The sequence below is a fragment of the Strigops habroptila genome, chromosome 1, assembly GCF_004027225.2.
Source record: "Strigops habroptila isolate Jane chromosome 1, bStrHab1.2.pri, whole genome shotgun sequence".
Classification (NCBI taxonomy): domain Eukaryota; kingdom Metazoa; phylum Chordata; class Aves; order Psittaciformes; family Psittacidae; genus Strigops; species Strigops habroptila.
Genome location: NC_044277.2, coordinates 70798103 through 70819015, shown reverse-complemented (window position 1 = coordinate 70819015; position 20913 = coordinate 70798103). Strand labels below are relative to the sequence as shown.

General features: G+C 42.3%; 1 protein-coding gene across 3 annotated transcripts in view; it reads right to left on the bottom strand.

Annotated features, from left to right (window-relative positions):
* The window catches only part of GRB10 (growth factor receptor bound protein 10), a 145760-nt gene that overhangs the window by 14003 nt on the left and 110844 nt on the right, over window positions 1–20913 (bottom strand). For 2 of the 3 annotated variants that reach the window (XM_030496536.1, XM_030496544.1), the window contains 4 exons: window positions 11110–11266; window positions 5177–5292; window positions 2316–2390; window positions 146–283 (listed from right to left, as the gene is read on the bottom strand). In XM_030496536.1, coding sequence (XP_030352396.1) covers window positions 146–283; window positions 2316–2390; window positions 5177–5292; window positions 11110–11266 — 486 coding nt within the window. The remainder of the gene's footprint in view (window positions 1–145; window positions 284–2315; window positions 2391–5176; window positions 5293–11109; window positions 11267–20913) is intronic. The other variant, XM_030496555.1, reaches the window with a different exon arrangement.

Here is a 20913-nt window from a genome sequence, read left to right as displayed (position 1 = left end):
TGATCATGACTTGCTTATCCTTTTCTATGCGATAAAAAAAGGGAACACTGTGTGCAGATATTTAAAAACCAGCAAAAAATACCCACTGTAAAAGCAGAAAATGCTTTCACATGCTAGTACTGTGCAACTTCTTTTTTAATCTTACCTTTGAAGTTCCTTTTGTAGAACAATAAAGTCCTGATCTCCTCAAACACACATACAATTTCTTCCATGATTTCCTACCCAGCTCTTTCACATGCAAGAAACCTTGAATTTCAGGGCAGCTACTGGAGTTTAAAAAGTTCTGTTGGAGAGGAAAATGTAAATGAGGCTCGTGTCCTATGGATGGATCATAAAACTGTCACTGTATTTGCAGAACAGAGAAGCAAATGGCAAATCACTTTGCTGACTTGGGGTACATTATGTTTAAACTGACCTAGATGTTTAAACTGATTTGTGACCAAAATGGATATTCCTGCTCCTCCTGTTGCATCTACCTAACTCCTCCTGCTACCGACATCTTCCTGTTCTCTGTGTCAATACTTAAATCTCCAAAAGTCTAACCATTTCTCTTTATCCCTGTTCTCCTTGTACTTGGCCTGAAGGGACACAAAGTACACTTACTAATTCCTAAAATAATATCTTGTCACAACAATTCTGGCAACTAGTCTGACTTGGAAACATTGGCCAAAGTCTGCAACTTTATCCTGAAGTTTTAGAATGGGAACAGCCTATTTCAGGATTTCCCACGTTAAAGTCTTATATATCACATGCACCTGACCCAAGAGGTGTGACAGACAACAGAATATTTAACTCAAAATGAAATACAGAGCAGTCAAATAAGTGTCAGCAATTATACTAGACCTCAAGATCCAGAAGTATTTAAGTTCTCGACATAATTAGAGGGACCACATATGGAATCATTTGATTTGTAATACATCAAAGGAATGAAGTATTAACTATGGTTAGCGAATTGATGGATTGCTCCCTTATTACAGTGAGCCAGATTTTTAAATGATAAAGAGCTTGCTTAGTATGTTAAATGCCAAACTCATAAATTCAATAATATAAAGAGAAATGCATAAACCTGGCTGGCCTAGGTGCTTCTGCAATTCTTGAAAGTTTTGTTCTGGTGGTATTTGGTGGACAGTGCCCACAGGAAAGAAAACCAAAAATCAGTGCCCTGTGTCAGAATCCTTAGTTGCATTAAAACCTAGCCTATTTTCCCAGTCCTCCTCCCCAGCTCAACAAAAGAGAATCAGTACAATCTGCAAACATGCAAAGTGACAGAAATCAAGCTAAAATCAGTTCTTTGTATGTATACTTTCTTTATCTATTTGTGCCTTCTGCTTTATAATTTGCCTGTTGTTAATGGTACTGTCTTCCAGGCATCATGGTGTTATATTCTTAACATAGTACTCTTTTTAATAGACTGTGTTTTGATTTGGCCTCATGAGTTGATTGTCTCCCACTTGAGAAGACAACTAAAGTGAAAAAGGTTTAGATTACAGGTTTTAGATCAAAGTGCTTAAACTGAGAGGTTTAAGTGAATGAGTTAGTGGTCAAAGAGGTAGCCCACCCTTCAGCACCATCCCTGGAGGCTGAACAACTGTGCCAAGACTACAGTTCCTTCATGAGCAAGCAAGAAACTGTACAGCAAGATCAAATCTTGTGTATAAACTCAGTGCACATGCTACTGCCACGCAGATTACACAACTCTACCAACACATATGTGTAAGGTGCACACCCCTGTAATTTAATTTGGGAGCTTTAAATGGGATTATTTTGCAAATACTACCTATAAATTTCTGTAATGACTTGGACTTACTTCTTAGGGAATTATTTTTCTATATAAAAGAGCAGGTAGTTGGCTGAACCATGAGGAAGTTGGTCCTTAATGCTAGTTCTCACCAAGCCCAAACATGGGACATAAGAAGCAAAAGTAAAACCAATGTACATACACATTTTTACACTTTCTCTTGTGCTGTGACGTGGAGTATAGAAAAGAACTTCTGTTTTTCTGGAAATATATCTGCTGAGACTGTTTTAGGAACAACACTAGGTGGCCAAACCAGGTATCCACAGAGTAAGATGGATATTAATGGAACAAGTATATTTAACACAGCTACAAATACTTTGTCTTTACACCTTACACGTCAATGCCACGGAGTAAGACCTCTGTCAGGTATTTTCAGCATTAGAGCTACATGCTAACGCGCTACACTGGTCTTTCTCCGACCAGCTATTTCCAGACCTTTGAATTCTCCCTCCCTTCCTCCCAACCTCTCCCCTCCAGCTCCAAAACTTTCTTTTTCCATATGGATAACTTACAGTACCTGCAACAGTTGTGACTGTGGGATACTGCCATTTGTTTGCTGGCACCAGGCAACCATTTGCTCTGGAAAGAAATTCTAGACACAAAAAGAGAAGACAATTGGAAGTCATATTATATTTCAACACTCTTACATAGAAAACATGGAATTTTCTTCCAGTCACTAATTTTTTTAAACTATCACTCTTAACCCAATTTGGAGATCCCCTGACACTGAAAATAATACTAGGGCTTTCAAGTGCAGCTCTTCCCTTCCTTCTGCTCACCAAACGCCCATGCAGACAGAATGTGGATTTTTAAAATATCTGATAGGCAGCATTTCATAAGTGCATTCCCATCACTTCCACTTCTGCTGAAGGCTTTCAGGGATCTCTAACAGCCTTTACTTTCTAGGAAAGGACAGGATGAATGGTGCTGCAGGTTGGATATGCAGTGACTCCTTGCTTATTGCATATTCTGCCACCAAATTTCCAGGCTTCCCTCTCCATCCAGAAAGGCTGTTTGGCGAACAAACTCTCTGTAATGCCACTTGCCATATGGATGATGCAGAACAGGAGGAATAACAAGTTTTCTCTACCCTCGCAGGGGTAAGCTGGATGCAAATGCCTTAAAAGAAGTCTTAGGCAGGGATGCTGCAGGATCTCCAGTATGGATACCTCTACCTTTGATAGCACTCTTTTTCTAGCCAAAATACAGTTATTCAGTCCTGTACCTGCGTGACCCTAAAACCTGCTCAGTCCCTCAGAAGGCTCCAAACAAAGTGCCATTTGCAGACCTTAATTATGAAAAAGAGCTCATGTGCGACTGTGGCTTTCATTTGGTTGTTGAACAGCCAGGTTATGCTCAGAGCTTGAAACTCTTCAATCTGTCAAGAGAAGAGCCCTTTGCAAAATCTACCCTGTATGTTTATTTTTCAATGTAACATAACAGAGCCCAGTATTTTTTCTTGTAAGGATAGGCCAGCATACATTCCATGAAATGAAATAATAAACATTATTTCATGCGAATGAGGACACGTGCAGTAATTAGGCTGTGTTGCATACCCTGCTTCACGTGCTATATTTGAGTAAACTTAAAGTGAACGTCTACCTCCTTTCTGCCATCCCACAAACACAGAAGCAAGTATTGTTTAACACACAAACAGGTGCTTCTACAGAGCTTTTTGATTTCAGGCATCCAGAACAGTATCTCATTCATACTGAATCTTTGCGTGACAACGGTCAGACAGTTTTCTTACTGCTAAATCAATGACTTCAGATTTATTCTTCCAGTTCCCCTTTCCATTTGCAATGTTTTAAAACGCCTATGTAGTTCAGTACAATGAATTTACTATACACAGCAATTACATGAAGTCATTCTTGAAGTTTTTAAACATTATTTGAAGCATGAAGACATGCAGAAAGGTCTGAAATAAAACAATGACTGATTATAACAAGATGAATCACAACAAAAAGGTTTCCAGTTTAGAACATTCATCACTCTTCAGGCAGTATTTCAGGTTTTAGGGCATAAAGAGAAGGGATGAAGACGAACCACTGTTCTGCCAGGTAAGTTGCAAAATGAATTATGAAAGCTAACATTTACCAGCCTCTGTTGAGTAGAAACAGTGCCATATGGCAGCAGCTAATGCAACGGATAGAGAGCCTTCACATTCTTACACCAAAAGAATGATTTATTCTCTGATTGCAGGAGCCTGGGACTGAATGCCAAGCATTCTGCATTTTACTTCCATGCTCTGTTATTAATTAAAGTATACTGCGTGAAGCCAATGTGCTAGCTCCTATGGTACCAAAATTTCTGCACAACACTCAGATGTTCACAGGTTATCAGATGGGAAGATCGACACAAGTAAAAAATTCCAAACACTCCATGTACAAAAATGTTTCACACAGTAAGTTGAGGCACAGCCTCTGAAACAAGCACTAGCAGATGACAAATGTACGTGCAAGCGCAAGTGCGAGGATGCAGCAACTGTGCATTAGTGTCTATGAGGACAGGAATAAATTTATCATCCACATTAACTTCAGCGATAAATCTTCATGTGACCTCATCTATCTTTTTTCTTCAGGCACCACAAATGCCTGACTGAGCCAAAATCTGTTCTCACCTAAACTGCCTCTGGATTATCCTTCATCAGCTATCTAGAAGGGTTGCACCAGCTGACATCAGTTCATGTCAACAACCTGTTTCAACTTAATTGTTTAGATAAAATGTGAAAAATAATCCCCAAATAAGCAGTTACACTGCAAGCAGTTTAAAATTACAACATTCAAAGAATCTTACAAATCCAGGAATAAGTATAGCTATGACATACAATACTTTTCAAACATGGATATACGTGAGGACATAGAGAGGACAAGTTACTGTCATCAGTAAAGAAAGCAGAGAACACTAGTAAAGCACACCCATAGGTGAGACACTGTTCAACATATATGACGATAAACAGGAAATTCCTTAAGTGTTTTAGGGGTTACCCAGAACGGATTTTTTTAAAGTATTACTGTCAGCAATTAAAAGGTTTGGATCCTGCACGCTATGTGATCAATTTGCTTCAAATAAAGTAACTTCGAAGATAATGAGTAAACTGCATTTCTGATTGTTTTTCTTAAACCAACAGAGATTTCCCTGTCTCTGTCACTCTCCAACATAATAGCCGTTTTGAAACAAGTATATTTGGTAACTTGAGGTTTTTAGGCTGGGAGGAGAATACAAGGAACTTAAACATCGGTTAAAATTTCCTTGGAAAGAATTCTGTTTGTTGGTTGATTCTTTTTTTAATAGATGTTTAAGACATCACAGGCCCAGCAATGTTACTGCGATCCATCCCTCTCTCTGTGGTATAAACAAGGAAGTAACGAGACTCACCATGGGATTTTTAAAAAATTCATATTTTGCGTAATTCTTCCTGAACAAAAATTTACTTTCACTTCCCATTGTGGACTCAACTTGAACTATAAGCTCATGATCTTCCAAGCACCTCTCTGTGGAAAAAGAACACGATGTTAACACACAGCCAACCAGCAGAAGCAGCGAGACCAACTTTCAAAGAAAAGGAGTAAAACAACCCAGTGTAATGCCATTACCTTTTAAGAAGTTAGGAAAGCATATTATAGCTTTCAAACCACACTGCCATGAGGCGTTTAAAGGAACTAGGGCCTAAGTATTGCAAAGTTTATTGTTACATGGCAGTGTTCTTCAAAGACTTCCTACATCAGGGCTTCATAAGCACAGACTTTGAGAAAGGAAAGAATAGAACGCAAGATATTTTTGTGTGCAGCAGCTTAAATGATGCACATGAACCTCGTCTTTTGGTGCTGGCTATGTGCTGTGGATCTGGCAAGGTGGACAGATTTAAGGGGAGAAAAGTTGTGGAAAGGGCACCGTTAGGCCTTGAACTACCACAGAAATACGGTGCCCTATTTGATTACACTCTATAAAACCAGTTCATTTCAAGGTGAACTTCAGGCCTTTATTGTAGATGCTAGACAATGGGGTTTATTATGAAAGAGGTCACAGGATCTACTTTACAGGAATACTGACAGAGACAAATGTTTTGTACACATGACAGGGCAATTTTCTGCTCTAGATTTGGTTACAAGGTAACTCCCCATAACCACCACTGCTCTGGTCAAAAGAATGGCACATCAAAGCATGAACAGATAGCTTAACAAATCCAATTCACTGAAAGCAGTAACTCTAAAGAAGGCAACTGGGCCAAGTGTGCACTACTTAATGAACTCATTATCTTGGCAAATCTTCAGAAGTTTCCGAGAAAATATTTAGGTGTTTTTCAAAAGCCTGAATAGTCAGTACTTTCACCCCTTATATAATAGTAAATAAAAAACAAGGTCAAACAAAAAAATCACTTTCGCAAAGCCCTATCCAAAATGCATGTGACTTGCTGGCCAAGGCAGTTTGCAGAGTCCCTTCGCCACTTCGTGTTCCTGCATCCTCACATTCCCACACTTAGAAATGCCAGGCTGCCACCCAGGTTCTCTTTGAGTGTTTTCAGGCTAGAAGGCAAGCAGTCCTTGGTATCTGAAAAAGTAGCAAGCTCCTGAATGTCACCTGAATTATTCAACTTTGCGGATTAATGTAAGTTCTTTGATTGAAAATTTAACCTAGCTCTGAATGATCCCATTGTCTTTTATACCTGCATTTACATTGTCAGTCACCACTAGCTCATGGATGACTTCAGCATTTAAATTGCATTTGCAACGTCCAGCCTTGCTATAGATTGTGTTTCAAGGGGTTAACATTGAAGATTTTTCATACTGGGCTGCTCTCAAAGAGCTCCTGGTTATTGCATTAGCCATAAAACCACTTTAAAGGGGTAGTTCTTTGACTATTATATGCAACAATCTGCTGTTAAATTGAGGACATTTTGCATCACCTGAGCATTCATCACCTAAACCTATACACTACCTAGGGGCTTCACAGGTGATGTTTCAGGTATTGCTGCTGATCTGTTGCTACTGTCACGGCTTTAGGCAACTGGTCCAATCTCCTCCACACTGTGATGAGGATGGTAGGCCCAGGGGGGTGGAGGGCCTTTCTGGTTTTTAAATTATGCTTCCTCCAAAAAACATTTAATTATGTTGGTATGAATCTTCATCACAGTATGAACCCTGAAAGACCACTGCCTGCTTCTGTCATCACACAAAGTTGTGGTCTTCGCTTTCCTAACGCACTGAAGATTGCTTACCTAAGGGCAAGGACAAACCAGATCCTGTTCATTCTCTCCTGAGGAAATTCAGTACAGATGTACATTTGCCTATTTTTTTTTGTATTTTGATTGTTAGTTTGTGTAAATACACCCAGTGCCCGTTTCTTAGGTGATTCAGGCAACTGACCTAGATGTACGTTTTTACTAAATCAAGACCCTTTTGAGATTCTGTGGTGATGCTCCTGCTGATTTAACGTTTACATTTTCATTTTGATGGTGAAAGCTATCCTGAAGAAAAGGTGCAGCATTTCATAGCACGTGCATGTAAAAAGGAAGCTAGTCCTGGTCAGTTTGCTGCTTCTTCACAGAGGCTGTGCACTTGGGAAGTCCTTGGTAATTTGCACCTGGTTAGTACAAACGGGATGAACTGCCACTTGACACACCAGCAACTCAACCTCAGCCCTGCTTTGAGCTTCCTGCTACAAAACTAGAAGCACAGATGTTAGTCTATTGAGTTCAGATAGGTCAGTCTATCTTCAAGTGGCACTGCTTGCTGAAGTGACCAGAAATGTCTTCTTTTAGTTTACCTGATAGGCTCAAATCAGTCTTCTCTACCTGCTTCCCAGAAGAACAGGACAGACTTTCCATCCCCCTCCCCTAAAAAATTGCTCTGTATTATTACCTAAACTTCTACAGAAATATGAAGTGATACAAGACGGGAAAATGAGCTGGATTCCATCACGAACAACTTGCAGGCATGGCCCAAAATTCCCAATTAGAGAATCACTACAAATGACAGGTGGACTGATGTGTGAAATAGCCCACCCTGTTTTCATATTTTAGCAAGCGCTCCAGCTGTTCCACTTTTCATTTGCTCAGGTTAAGGCAAATCAAATTCAGTGCACATGTAAGCAAGAAAATCTATGTACAGAACTATGCAGCAGTTCTTTCTTCTAACTCTACATACACTTTTCTTTCCCGTACAATCATGTATAGTCAATTCAGGAGCTGAAAAAGTGAGGTTTGCAGGTAGGGATTCTTACAGTGTCCATACACATACTGTCGTGATAGTCTGTCTTCATAATTATTATTTCTGTTAATGTCCAATAGAGATACCTCAGCCCCCATTCTAAATTATGATAGTTAAATATGGAGTAGTGCATAGGAAGAATACCACATTTTATGAACAGGTTAGGTGTATTCCTAGTTGCAAATGAAATGATGGCACCAATTCAAGTATCACAGACTGCTTAAATCTTGACCACAAAGTATTTTAAATATTAGTGGTACAGGGCAGGAGGAACCATTTCCACATGTCAAATCTAAACAAGTCGGATGGTAACTTGCCACAGCATTGCCTCCAGTGAGAACACAAATACATTTTGCAGTCCAATAGCTGTTTGAAGTTATTTGCAAGCACACGTGTTATTTGGAATATGCTTGACTACGTGTGCAAAGTAAGCAGTTAGGTGAAGGTGGTTCTTTAAAAACTGGGACCTAGAAGATCACCACAATGATAAATGTGCAGCTGGCTTCAAAAATTTGCTCTTGTCCTCAGTCTGCCCAACAGCAAAAAGATGAACTGCTTCTGCAAACTGAGCTCTTTTGGCAAGTAATATCAGGGAAGACTAGGGGAAAAAAAGAGTGAATTTAATGAAGGAACTTGCTTTTTTAGGTGGGCTTCAAGATTACTGCCTACAGCATGAAGCCGCCAAGGATGTCTTGGGTAAGAAATAATGTCTTCTGGAAACACAGAATTCTCACTGCTCTTAAACCGTATTCCTTTCCACACTGCTAAGTATCTATTTGCCATTGTTTCATACTTACACTAGCAATCTTATTTCTAGAGGGGAAAAATATGGAACACCAGACACCTGGTAATAACTTCACTTAAGGTGCAGAGTGATTACTACCTTGATCTGACAGTCTCTGGGATCCAGGGAAGCATTTATGCTACTGAGAAGCTAGAAATAAGCAGGCATGTAACAAAAAATTCAAACTGCAACCAAAGCATGTGGATGCATGAAAGCTGGTAAAGTTTATTGAATATGTCACAGTGTATACAGTGACAACGTCAAGAAATTGGATGTTGTAATATACTATATATAGACTAAACATACTATATATATACTATGCATAGTATATTTAGTATATACATATCTCTCTCAAGAAATTGGATGTTGTTGCCTCCCGTTAAATGAACTCTTTTATTCCCTTTTTGGTCCACATCCTTTCAAATATGTGAAATCTGTATCGTTACATCTTTTTTGATGCTTTAAATACTTTTTATTTTGTCTGTTCTCTTTATACCCTCAAAGGCTGCATTACTTTCCACACGGATCTACCGCATGGCCTACGGAACAAAGTTTGGTGGCTGCTGAAGCCCCAGCCTGCACACCCCATTTCTCTGGGACAGCCAGGGCCCCGCTTTGTGCTTCAGTGTGAAACAGAGGTCCAAGGCAGGCAGGTCCCCATGTATATAAATGCAGCCCGATAAGTATCTTGCTCTTTTCCCATCATTGTTAATTACCAAGTTATTTGTGTGTAAACAGAAGCTTTTGATTTCCTAATCAGCCTCCTGCCCGATTCATTCAGAGATGTCACACACCAGAGTTTGACAGCACAATTAGTCACCATGGAAGCTATTGTGATGTCACAAACACTGAATTGTGGCATCATTGAATGAATCTGGCAGGAGAAGGATGTTGGTTACAAAGGAGAAGGCTTCTGTTTACACAATACCTTGGTAATCAGCAATGATGGGAAAGAGAATATAGAAAAAAGAGAGCCTGGTAGTTTAATGAGCATTGATAAAACTGAAAATTTGTAAAGGTTTTTAGACGCATGCATGTGGCATATTAAGCTACGGAGATAAAGATTCTGTAATTTATACCTTCATTCTTCACCTCGTCCTATGTCCTCAGACCTGAAAGTATATCACGGACATACACAAGTGAGTGTTTCATGTTAATTTTGTAAGGTATTTCTACATTAGGAGAGATACCCAATAAAGCCATTAAATCAGGATATCCTATGATTTTTATTTTCTCTTTTTTCGAGTGCCATTCCGTAGAGCTGTGAATTTATCTGTGTTTAACAGTACCGGTTTCGGGCATCACATCTCCACCAAATTGTTTCCCTTTTTTTACTTGTGTGGTTCTGACTTATGCTTTTAAACATAAACCCCCTCTGTTAGCTACAGATAGCATTCATAGCACCAGCGCTGGCGATCGCAGCTTACGATTTGTCTTCCTCTATTTTCTAGAAAAGAATTCCCCGTGAACTATATTGACTAATACTCCCAAACGCTACACTTTCTAAAGCCCTATTGTATGCTATGCAGAATTACAGATAGCGTATCTGAGCGATACGCGGTTGCAAGCTGCACAGCAGAACCCTGCAACTAATCAGTGCCACAAAATAACAGGAAAAGCAAGCCTGAATAACATGAGATCTTTTCAGGTACTGTAATTAAACCAATTCACAGTGTTATTTAATTCCCCACAGTTCTTCCTCTGGCTGCCTTCTTGGAACTGTAACCATGACACCTTAATTTCAATCAGGTGGAGGAGCCGCTGCCTGGAGAGCAGATGCCACTGCTGGTCCAGAAATTGCCCATGGATTTTGCGGGTGGTGCCACCATTTTTTCCCCTGCCTGAAGTCAAGTTCAGCCAACCCCCTCCCCCAGCTCAGCAGGTCTAGCTTTCATAAGCGTTACTGTAGGTATGCAAAGCTGAGTCTGCTCACCCAGGTCTCCCAGCTGGTGATGAGCTGAGCTGTTTCACAGGACTGGTACTCTAAGGATCAAGCTTAATTTGCCTAAGCTGTTTATTTGCAATAGCTTCAGACACAGCAAGGTAGCAACAGAGCGCTAGTGTGAAGATTAGACAATTATTTTTCTTTTTTATAATAAAAAAAAAAACCAGGGGATGGGAAATCAGAGAAGGACTTAAAATGGCTTAAACGCGTAACACATGAAATCATAATACACAAAAAGCACGTATGCGACTTCAGCTAGTTGTACAAATAAAAGCAATGGAAAGAAAAACGTTCCGGCTGGAAGCACATTAATACGAATTACACATATTTTATGTTCCCAGGTAACCATGCCACCCCTTTGACCATTCCCTACCTAATCCTAGATGAGGGTGATGCTCCACTAGAGTCCAGCTGTTATCATCCACACAATGACTTTTGTAAACGAGCAGCTGACAGAGGTCCCTGGCTGTCATGTCTGCTAGAATCTCGACCACTTTGCTTGTTCCATCTTCACTAAAGACTTTTACATCCTGCAACATAAAGGGTACACTTACAGATCAACAGCTCTGAACATCGGCAAACCACACAGCTACTGTAGAAAAGCATCCTCTCAGCATGAGGGTTCCAAGCACCTTGGCAGCCAGGACAAATGACATGGATGATTCACTTTATAACACTTTCTCTCGATGCCCCCTTGCCCTGCTTCCCCTCCCCCCTTCCCAACACCTCCCTGCGCTAGACAAAGATTGAGCAGGGTTAATAGGACCGCATACACGGGGAGAAAAGTGAGAGAGCAGGTTCTGTGTAGAGCTGTGTAAGGTAAGCAAACGTGAAACAGTATCGAGAGAGTACTTGGGCAACAGTGGCCGAGAGAAATTACATCCAGTTAAACACACACAATTGTCTTTGCGATCCCGTCGGAGGCCTCCGAACATGTACAGAGGAGCAGGCCGAGACCCTGAAGATTAAAAATGGCTCTCTTGTTCCCCACTAACTTTTGATTGTTTCGCCCGGGGAAGTCCCACTCGCAGTTTGCCGGCGGATCAATTAGCTAGCACAGTCCACACGCATTTCTCTCCCTGCCCCAACTTCTCTTTTGATCCTAGCTTGAAAGTAGTTTGAAACCGAACGTGCATATGCTGCACATCCTAAATATCAATGGAGATGAGAGAACAAGTCAGGAACCTTCTCCCCACCTCCTGAATTATAGAGATGCTTCCCTCTTTGCATTGTTCTGCTCAAGCGAGAGGCACTTGCTGCAAAATTATTTCTCCGGGTGAACGTGCAGGTCCGAGATTTAAATCAACTCCACATTAGAAACGCTCCGCATCCTAGCAGGGGAATCTAACAAAAACCTGGAGGGTAATTCGATATGGAAAATCTTACCTCAACGGCACGTAAAAGGCAGCAGTCGGAAGAACAAGATGGCATTTTAAATAGAGGTTGCCTCTGGAGAGAGAGTTTGTTCTCTGCCTCCGCCGACCCTTGGTAGCCTGCGGCTGGGCGCCCGGGGTGCCGGCGGTGTCAGCGGGCGGCGGTGCCCTACCTGTCACGTAGCCCCTGCTATGGGGACTGTTTCTGGGGAGGGAAACAACTCTGCCAGAGCTCCACTCAAAGGGTTACACGCAATCTTTGCGGTAGTGAATCAAACCACACCGTGTAGACCAATCCTAGCCCTCCCTCCGACTGATGTAATCATTTCCCACACACTATCAGACTTCCAAATTATTCCCGCCCCCCCCAACCCCTCCCCAAAAAGAAGAAATTACAAAGGGAATTTGGGGTTTTTTGTGACCACCCGGGGCCGTTCCAGACCCCTCCGGCAGCTCCCAAGTTCAAAGGCGGGGGGCGGGGAGCCGGGGTCCACCGGCACCGGCACACGCGTGCTGCCCGCAGCCCGGCCTGGCGGCGGCGCATGGCATCTGCCCGCAACTTCGGCACTTCAACTTCTCCTGCCGCGGACCCGGCTCCGCTCCGGGACCCGCGATGGCCGCGGGCAGGGGGCGGCGGGCAGCGCCGCACCACCGCGGACCGCCCGCCTGCCCGCCCGCCTCCCCCCGCTCCCCCCGGCTCCGCACAAATTGAAGCCCAGTGAGGGAGGAGTTAAAGCCTCATCCAGCCCAAGTGACTCAAACCCGCGTTCAGGAAACGGCTTCATCTGACAGCAGGGATGAGCCAGCTCTTTCAGAAGTAGTCTCGGGAGAGGAAGGGGAGAAGAAAGAGTGAGGAAGGGGAGAGGAAGGGGATCCCGGTTGCTGTATCGCTGTGGAAGGCATGCACGCCGTACAGTGTTACAGCTGCACTCCTACTCCTGCCAACACTTCGCCAAGTCAGAGGCATCCTCACACACACAGAAATTTGGATTTGGGGGGGGGGGTAGGGGCAGGCTGCGGTGTGTGTGCCTCCGTTTCTTGCCCTGTGAACAAGTCCCTCTCTGCAATGAGCCCCCATTTCACGGGGAAGCAGTGCATCACATCCATGTGCCAGCCGCCCTGCCACAGTGCCCGTGGGACAGGGACATGAGTGAGTGCCCGAGGGACCCACTGAAAGCACATCGGCGTGCAACAGGGGAGCACGGCTCACGCGTTCCTCCCCGGACGTGCTGGCACACTGAAAAGCTAGTATTCAGCAAGACAGAAAGTTGCCTTTGTGTTTGGTTTGCTTTTAGTGAGGAGCGGGGTGGGACTTCGATTTTTTTTTTTTTCTTCTACTTTTTGCTGCAATAAGATTGGAAAGGAGTGACACAACCAGAAAGGTGGTGTCAAAAGAACTCTTTTCTCCTTTCGGTTTACTCTGTGCACATAACTCCACTTTCTGTACTGAAACAGAACTGTTTCAGATGGGTTTCCTGCCTCAGGAACCAACCTGGTGACATCATTCATTCATTCCGTATGAATGCAAGAAGCACAGCCCTGCGCTTCGCAGGGGAGCCTGCACCAGGCATACGCAGTGGAATTGCCACTTCTGCAACACCTGGAGCACAACCCCGCCTCTGCTCCTTCCCTGCGGTTTTGCCGGGAACAAGGCAGCGATACAGGGCAGGGTGCACCTGATCCTTGTCCCTGATGAGTCCCGCTAGAAAGGGAAAGCTGTTCTGCTGAGGGTGCCTCTCAAGTCCTTGCAGGTGGAAAAGAGAGAGCTGTGAAACAACCACCACACTTCTCCCTACTCCCAAGCACGGAAAGACTTAATGAAGTATGGGAGCTGGAAGAAAGCTGCAGCTGTCTTCCATGTGCATTCATGCTGTGTTCCCTCAGTATGAAGTGAAGGGGTCACAGGTACATGTCCCACCCTCCTGCTCCTTGCCCGGGAGCCAGCTACCCTTGAAGGACAACAGCATCTCCGAGCTGCTGTTTGGTGTGCCACTGTGCTGCGATGCCGTGTTCCCTCCTCCTGCAAGTATGTCCATTCGCAGGGCCAGTCAGCGGTGGGGGTTTATAATGACACTTTTTAAAGCCCAGGGACTGGACTGCAGTGGGTGGACAGTGTGAACGCAGAAATGAGCAAGTTACCTTCACTGACTATTAATAGTGCTGTGTTTGCTATCAAGGACAGCGCAAGGCCGCGTACCACCACTGACATCACGGATATAAAAGACTGCATCGGGGGGATGTAATGGCCTGAGCTGAACCCTGCCCTAGAGGACAGGAGAGAGACAGAAGTGAGATGAAACCCCATATGCCTATGCAGAGGCAAGACTGCAATACTCCCCAAGAGGCTCATGTGAAAGGTAAGGGGATTTTATGCCCCTGCACAATGCTGCAGAGCATGACGTATAACCACAAATACAAAACCAGCTCTACGACAAAGTTCCAGCTCAAACTTGCTCCCATGACAAAAGAGGCAGATAACAATATTCCTGTATCACAGAGAGGACTTAATTTAAAGTCAATGGTCAAATCCAACCCTCTCACATTTCCTATCCTTTTTTCTTCCCCTCCCTTCTGTTTTTCAAGGAAGCATCTCCTACTTTGAGATGTTAAGGGCTCCCTATTCAAATTTCTTCCAGCAGAAACACTGTTTCACTTGCAAAATTGATTTGGGGCTTATTATCTACAAAGGAAAACGAAGCAGAATTCATTCTGAATAAAATACTGCAATAATGAAAACACTTAGCCTGAAGAGAGGTTCAGAAAGTTAGTCTGACACTTTTGCCCTGCATCCCTCCGAGAAATGCAGTGAAATGCAACAGCAGACTGCCTGCAACAGTGATTTACAAAAGGCCCTAATTACGTCAGCAGCACAAGGCACCTTCTATTCAAAATTAAGGTTAAGAATGCTAAGCCAACCAGAGCACTATATTGGCTGAACATTCAGTGCTTTACAGTGCAAAGGAGCAGATAACAGACTGCACCATTGTTCTGGGAAGAATTCTTCCCCCAAGCTTTTTTTTTTTTCCTCCTCTTTTCCCTTTTTGAAAGACAGAAAGACTTAAAAATTAAAAATTTAAAGGAACATTAATATTCATCACTTCAGTGGTTTCATATAATGGGTCGCGTATCTCGAGTACCCTCATGGCTGTTTCATCTTCCAGCCTCAGTTCCTCAACCTCACTGCAGTATTTTGTGTGCATCAAGTAACACAAGCATTATTAGGAATGAGGACAAAAAAAACCCCGAGTCGTGTCACCAGTCACATTACTACTTCTCCACTTCTCTCTTTGTGCTATTTTTTTTCCTTTTTCTGCAAAAGAAAACCTATGACCATACACAATTACAATAAAAAAAAAAAATCATGGTTTTAAATGACATTATGCTAAAAATCTTCAGCATCAAACAGATCTAAATTTGCATTCTGCAATCTAAAATTAATCACGGTGTAATCTGTATCAGGGCAAACCATCCTTTATTATCCTGGATTATGACTCCAAACTAAGTACAAGGGAAGAGTACCAGGTATCAGAAGGCCCTCTGACTGAAATCTAACAGATAAAAGGTTTCAGTATAGTAGTTTTTCAAGAGTTTTCCTTTGTAACAGATGAAGATCAGAGACATCACAGAAAAGCATTAAAATACACTGAAGAATCATTACCAAGAGCTGCACAAACTGAAAATCAGTCCAGCAAGTTTTGACTTTCATCCTCCAATTTCACTCATCAAGATTGTTCAGACATAAGAACCATACCATCAAGTGAGGCAAACAGAAAGAAAACTGAATCAAAATGCATGTACTTTGTGCAAGCAGGAGTGATTTACTGCAGAAGGCACCTATATACCAGGCAGGTACTTGCTGTTTCCACTGGAACCTTCTTTTGATGAGATCATTTTCCCAAAAGCTTTTTATACTCAAAGCTTATGGGCTCACAAGAGCAGAGTCAGAGTCACTGGAGGAATGGGGAAGCTTTCAATTGGGATCAGTCAACTCAAAGCTGCTCAAGACTCAAGCTCTGCATGCAGGTTACCAGTGAACTGCTATTTGCCTGGTTGAAGTAGTAATAAAACAGGAAGGGTTTGCTTCTTAAAGTTGCAAACCTCTGATAAAGAAAAGCCTCTAAGCATGCTCTACGCACACCTGACTGGCAAGCAACTCCCTCAACTACACTACACACAGGAGCACCAGCCTTTCTCCCCCTTACTTGCCCCAGCAGCATTAAGGCAGCTTTCTAAGACACGGGAATTTCAAGTGCTGCAACGAAGTAAATATATAGGTCAACACTAAGGCTCTTTTTACTTCTGTTGCATAGCTTGTGCTGGTAAAAAGCCCTTCAGACAAACAACAATACATTGCAGATAGGATCACTTATATAAAAAGCATCAGATAGTACTTTCTTATAAAACAAAACCAACTATGAGTTATTTGATCACTTCTTTTTTTCCCTACAAATAAACACAAAACCCTATGAAATGCTGAGGTTAAGGTTCTCATAGCAACATTAACTCTCTCCTCTGGCATATACTATATTTAGGTACACTTTAAAAGCCTATGAACAACAAAGGAGAACAACTGTTGTAAGATCAAGACCTTAGTCTTTGACTTTCATGTTCAGAACAGCAATGCTGGAAAAAAAACCCAAACCAAAACAAAACCCATTAAACCCATTTCTGGGAGTCTGAGAAATCACGTGACTTGAAGGGGAGTCACAGTATCATCACATGTTCAGTGGTCATCAAACACCAATACTAAAGTCATGAATTCTGTGAGGGTCATACCAGAGAGACAGGTTTTGGGAATCACAGCAGCATGGGCAGGGAAGGACATGGCAGGATGAGCGCCAGGTTCAAGTCAGCAGCTATATTTGGAGGGCTAGTGCTTCCGAACCTGTCATGTATGAACGCCCAGGCCCACGTTCACCCCAGGTAATTTTAGAGAGTTAAATTCCTTCTGAAGCAAAGGGAGAGAGACGGAGTAACTTAAGATCTAAAGCACATGACAAAGGCATCTGTGCCACTCTGCTAGCTGCAGAGGGATTCTAGGCTCCTGACTCTGGACTTCAGCTGGATGCCATAAGCTATATTGGCTGAATTCAGGCCATGGTGACTAATCAAGCAAACATGCCTCTGCGCTAGTGGCATGACTACTGTAGTTTAACCCCAGCCAGCAGCTAAGCCCCGCACAGCTGCTCCCTCACTCCCCCCAGGTGCGAGGGAGGAGAGAATCAGAAGAGTAAAAGTGAGAAAACTCAAGGGTTGAGATAAAGACAGTTTAATAGGTAAAGCAAAAGCTGTGCACACAAGCAAAGCAAAACAAGGGATTCATGCACCACTTCCCATTGTCAGGCAGGTGCCCAGCCATCCTCAGGGAACCTGAGTCCATTATGTGTAATGGTTACTTGGGAAGACAAACACCATCACTCTGAATGTCCTCCCTTCCTTCTTCTTCCTCCAGCTTTATATGCTGAACACGATGCCTATGGTATGGAATATCCCTTTGGTCAGTTGGGGTCAGCTCCCAACTTCTTGTGCACCCCCAGCCTGCTCGCTGGTGCAGTGGGGTGAAGAGCAGAATGGGCCTTGGCTCTGTGTAAGCACTGATCAGCAATAACTAAAACATCCCTGTGTTATCAACACTGTTTCCATCACAAATCCAGAACACCTCCACTTACTAGCTACTAGGAAGAAAATTAATTCTATCCGAGCCAAAACCAGCACAATTACACACTGCAATTGTTGACATTTGAGCTTAAAAAAATAAACAAAGTCTATGATGTCATATATATATAGCACATTTAAAGGAATATATAAAATGAGCAAATCTGAGGTACTATTAAAGTTTAAAACCTGAATATTGTAAAAAGAAGCTATAGTTTTTTTTCTGTCATTCAAAACTATGTACGAAAATGGCTATTTGTTATGGACCCACTGGATCAAATCTATACTCATTATTTGTTTCTATCTTCTCAAAACTTAAAGTCCTAATGCCCTCTGTATAGGTCTAGGTTTGCATTGAAGGTTCTTCGAAAATCTTAGCTGTTTACATACAAAGGTGTGAACTGTGCAATGTACTTTTAAGAAAAGACTGTACAGAGCATGTTTTCAAGACATGCATGAACACAAGATTTCTTCCAACACGTGCTCACATACTTAGAGACCGAAGGTTTGGAAACTCTTAAGTTGCCACCCTGTAATTGCTACCCTGTATATTTTACAACTAAATAGCAGAATGCAGTTGGAAGTGATACATGCCTACATAAAGACAACAAACCCATTTTGTGCCAGTGCCCCCAAAAGCTGCTTCACTTTTTCCCACTTTGGTTTAACGCTCACATGTTCAGACAAATCATTTGACCCGTTTGACATTTTCACATCTTCCCACTCAATTCCTCATTTTTAGGTAAAAGCAAGAAGAAAGACTAATTTTCAATCCTTTTACGAGTAACAATAGGCCTTTGTGAATTTTGCTGGAGCTTCTGGGTACTTGCAGGATGCTGGAAGAGAGAAAGCTTGGGAAGGAGTTTGGATCGGCTTTGACAGTACCGGTCTATAGTGGGAAGGCAGCCTGGCAACAGCCAGCTCACCCAGACCCAAACCTGGGGTTCAGACTCTTCCTGTGGTCACAGCACTGACAGCTGACATTTTCTTCTTCACATGCATCCTCCCCCCCTCCAGCATTTCCCATTAGTTTTGATTATAAGTCTGTAAATGTGCTCCCGTCTCTGCACACAGCTCCTCCCAATAGCAACTGCTTTTCATGCAAAAATCCTTTCTGGTTTTGAGATCCTTTATGTACTGAAAAAAAGATAGTTACAGGCACTGTTACACTCCTTTGATTATGTAATGAAAGACATTAAGTGATGTTGCTGGCATTAATCTTTATCTTTCATATATTTTATTGTGCAATTTATCCCTAGATGGTTTGCAATCTTCCTCAGCTGTGCTTACAGACTGCATTATTTATTGTCTGAATTTGCTCCAAGAGAAAGGTTTAGTAGAAAAGTTCTTGCAAACACAATTTAAGTCACTAACAACCCTAGAAAGGGTAATACAAAGAAAAACCATAATAATTTCTTGATTAAAATTCTTAAGTAACCAAGCTAGTTACTGAGTATTTTAAATTGGTTTGCCATTATAAATTACTCTGTAGAAAAGGAATTATTACCACATCTTCCTTGCTGCACAGGCTTTCAACCACAAGAACCACATTAATTTGAAGCTTGGCAGACAGCACAACAAGGCTCCAGGGAGCAGCTTCCCATAGGATTTAGAAAAATGGTGCAGGTCCCGAAAGCTTGGATGGCTCCTTCGTTCCCAGTGACAACTGCTGCTGAGGCACTTGTCACCTGAGTGCCCAGGCCACCCCATAAGCCAGAAAGCCATTTCAGCGTACGGTCCAGCAATGCACTATTGGCTTCTTGCTTTGATTTACTGTTGTCCAAGTACGACTTCCACAAAATTCCCCTTCCCTTGCACACTTTTCTGAAGGGAAAGGAGCAGAGACATCGCAGAGCAGAACACTGGAACACCACTAAGGGTTGTATATATAGCTAGACTCCCTTTGCATGCACCGGTCCAGCCACGCTATTATTAGGAAAGGGATCAGAAACCACTGTTGAAGATGTCTTTGGAAACCGAGGATTAGTATTTGAAAATATTTGCATTTTTAATGCGTGGGAAAACCTTTGGGGCAGAGACTGTCTCCTTTCTGATACAATGGGGCCTTGGGATTTTGACGGTGGTTGATGTAATAACAGGAATAAAGTAAAACAACAAAACAGCCCAACAATCAGGGACAATGCCAAATAAGCTATATTTGGAATGTCCAGACACGACAAAACAAACACATTATTTTAAGAACTGGTAGTTATGAAATTTGTCTTGAACAACTGCAATCCAATTTACCTACTCCAGTAGCAAAGGAATCTAAGCAAGCACAAGATGCAGAGCTGGACAGAAATTACAAACTTAGAATGCAATACAGAGGAAGACAAAGACAGACCCTCTTCCCACTCCTGCTTCTTCTTGCCTCCTCCCCAAAAAAGTAATCACAAAGAGTGAGAAAGGCAAGGATTTAAGGATTTGTGAGTTTGTTCCCTGGTGCTTGCAAGTGCAGAGTTCCTAAGGTTTTCTTTGCAGCCCTGAAGGCTAAAATAAATTAAAAACATTAATGAGAACAAGTTCTTAGCTGAAGCCCCAGCTCCTAGATCTGACAAGCCTTGCCAGAATTGACAACACCAAGATAAAAAGAGTTTTCATGACACGTACAGAGGTGCACTAGATTAAAAAAATGTCAATTATCTGTCTTTACAAGAGTCCCTTTATTCCCCTCCACACCCTGATGAACCAACACTGACATCCCAGACCAGGCAGTTACACCAAAGCTGCTGGGAGAGAGAGGGAAGCTGGAAAGCAAAACTAAAAATGAAACTTAAAAAAAACCCCATCTATGAACTTAACCTGTGTAGCTTGATCAGAGAAGGCTCAAGTATGGTATGTCATATAGGGACACAATACAGGACTACAACCAACCAAAGTGTGAAAATGTGAAGATGAGAGCAACTTAGGGCAATGAAAAAGGTAATGGAAGCTAATGGAAAACAGGGCAAGACACAAAGACTCCAATGAAGACTGCTATAACCTCACAGGCTCTCCAGGAATGATGACCATTTAACAATGGGAATCTGAAGTACAAATACACTATAAAAACTCAGAACCTAACAGCGTCCATGTGCTGAAAATCCAAAAAATCTCAAGCACACCTTGGAAATATAAATTTCCTGTTCTCCGATAGCATCAATCGCAAA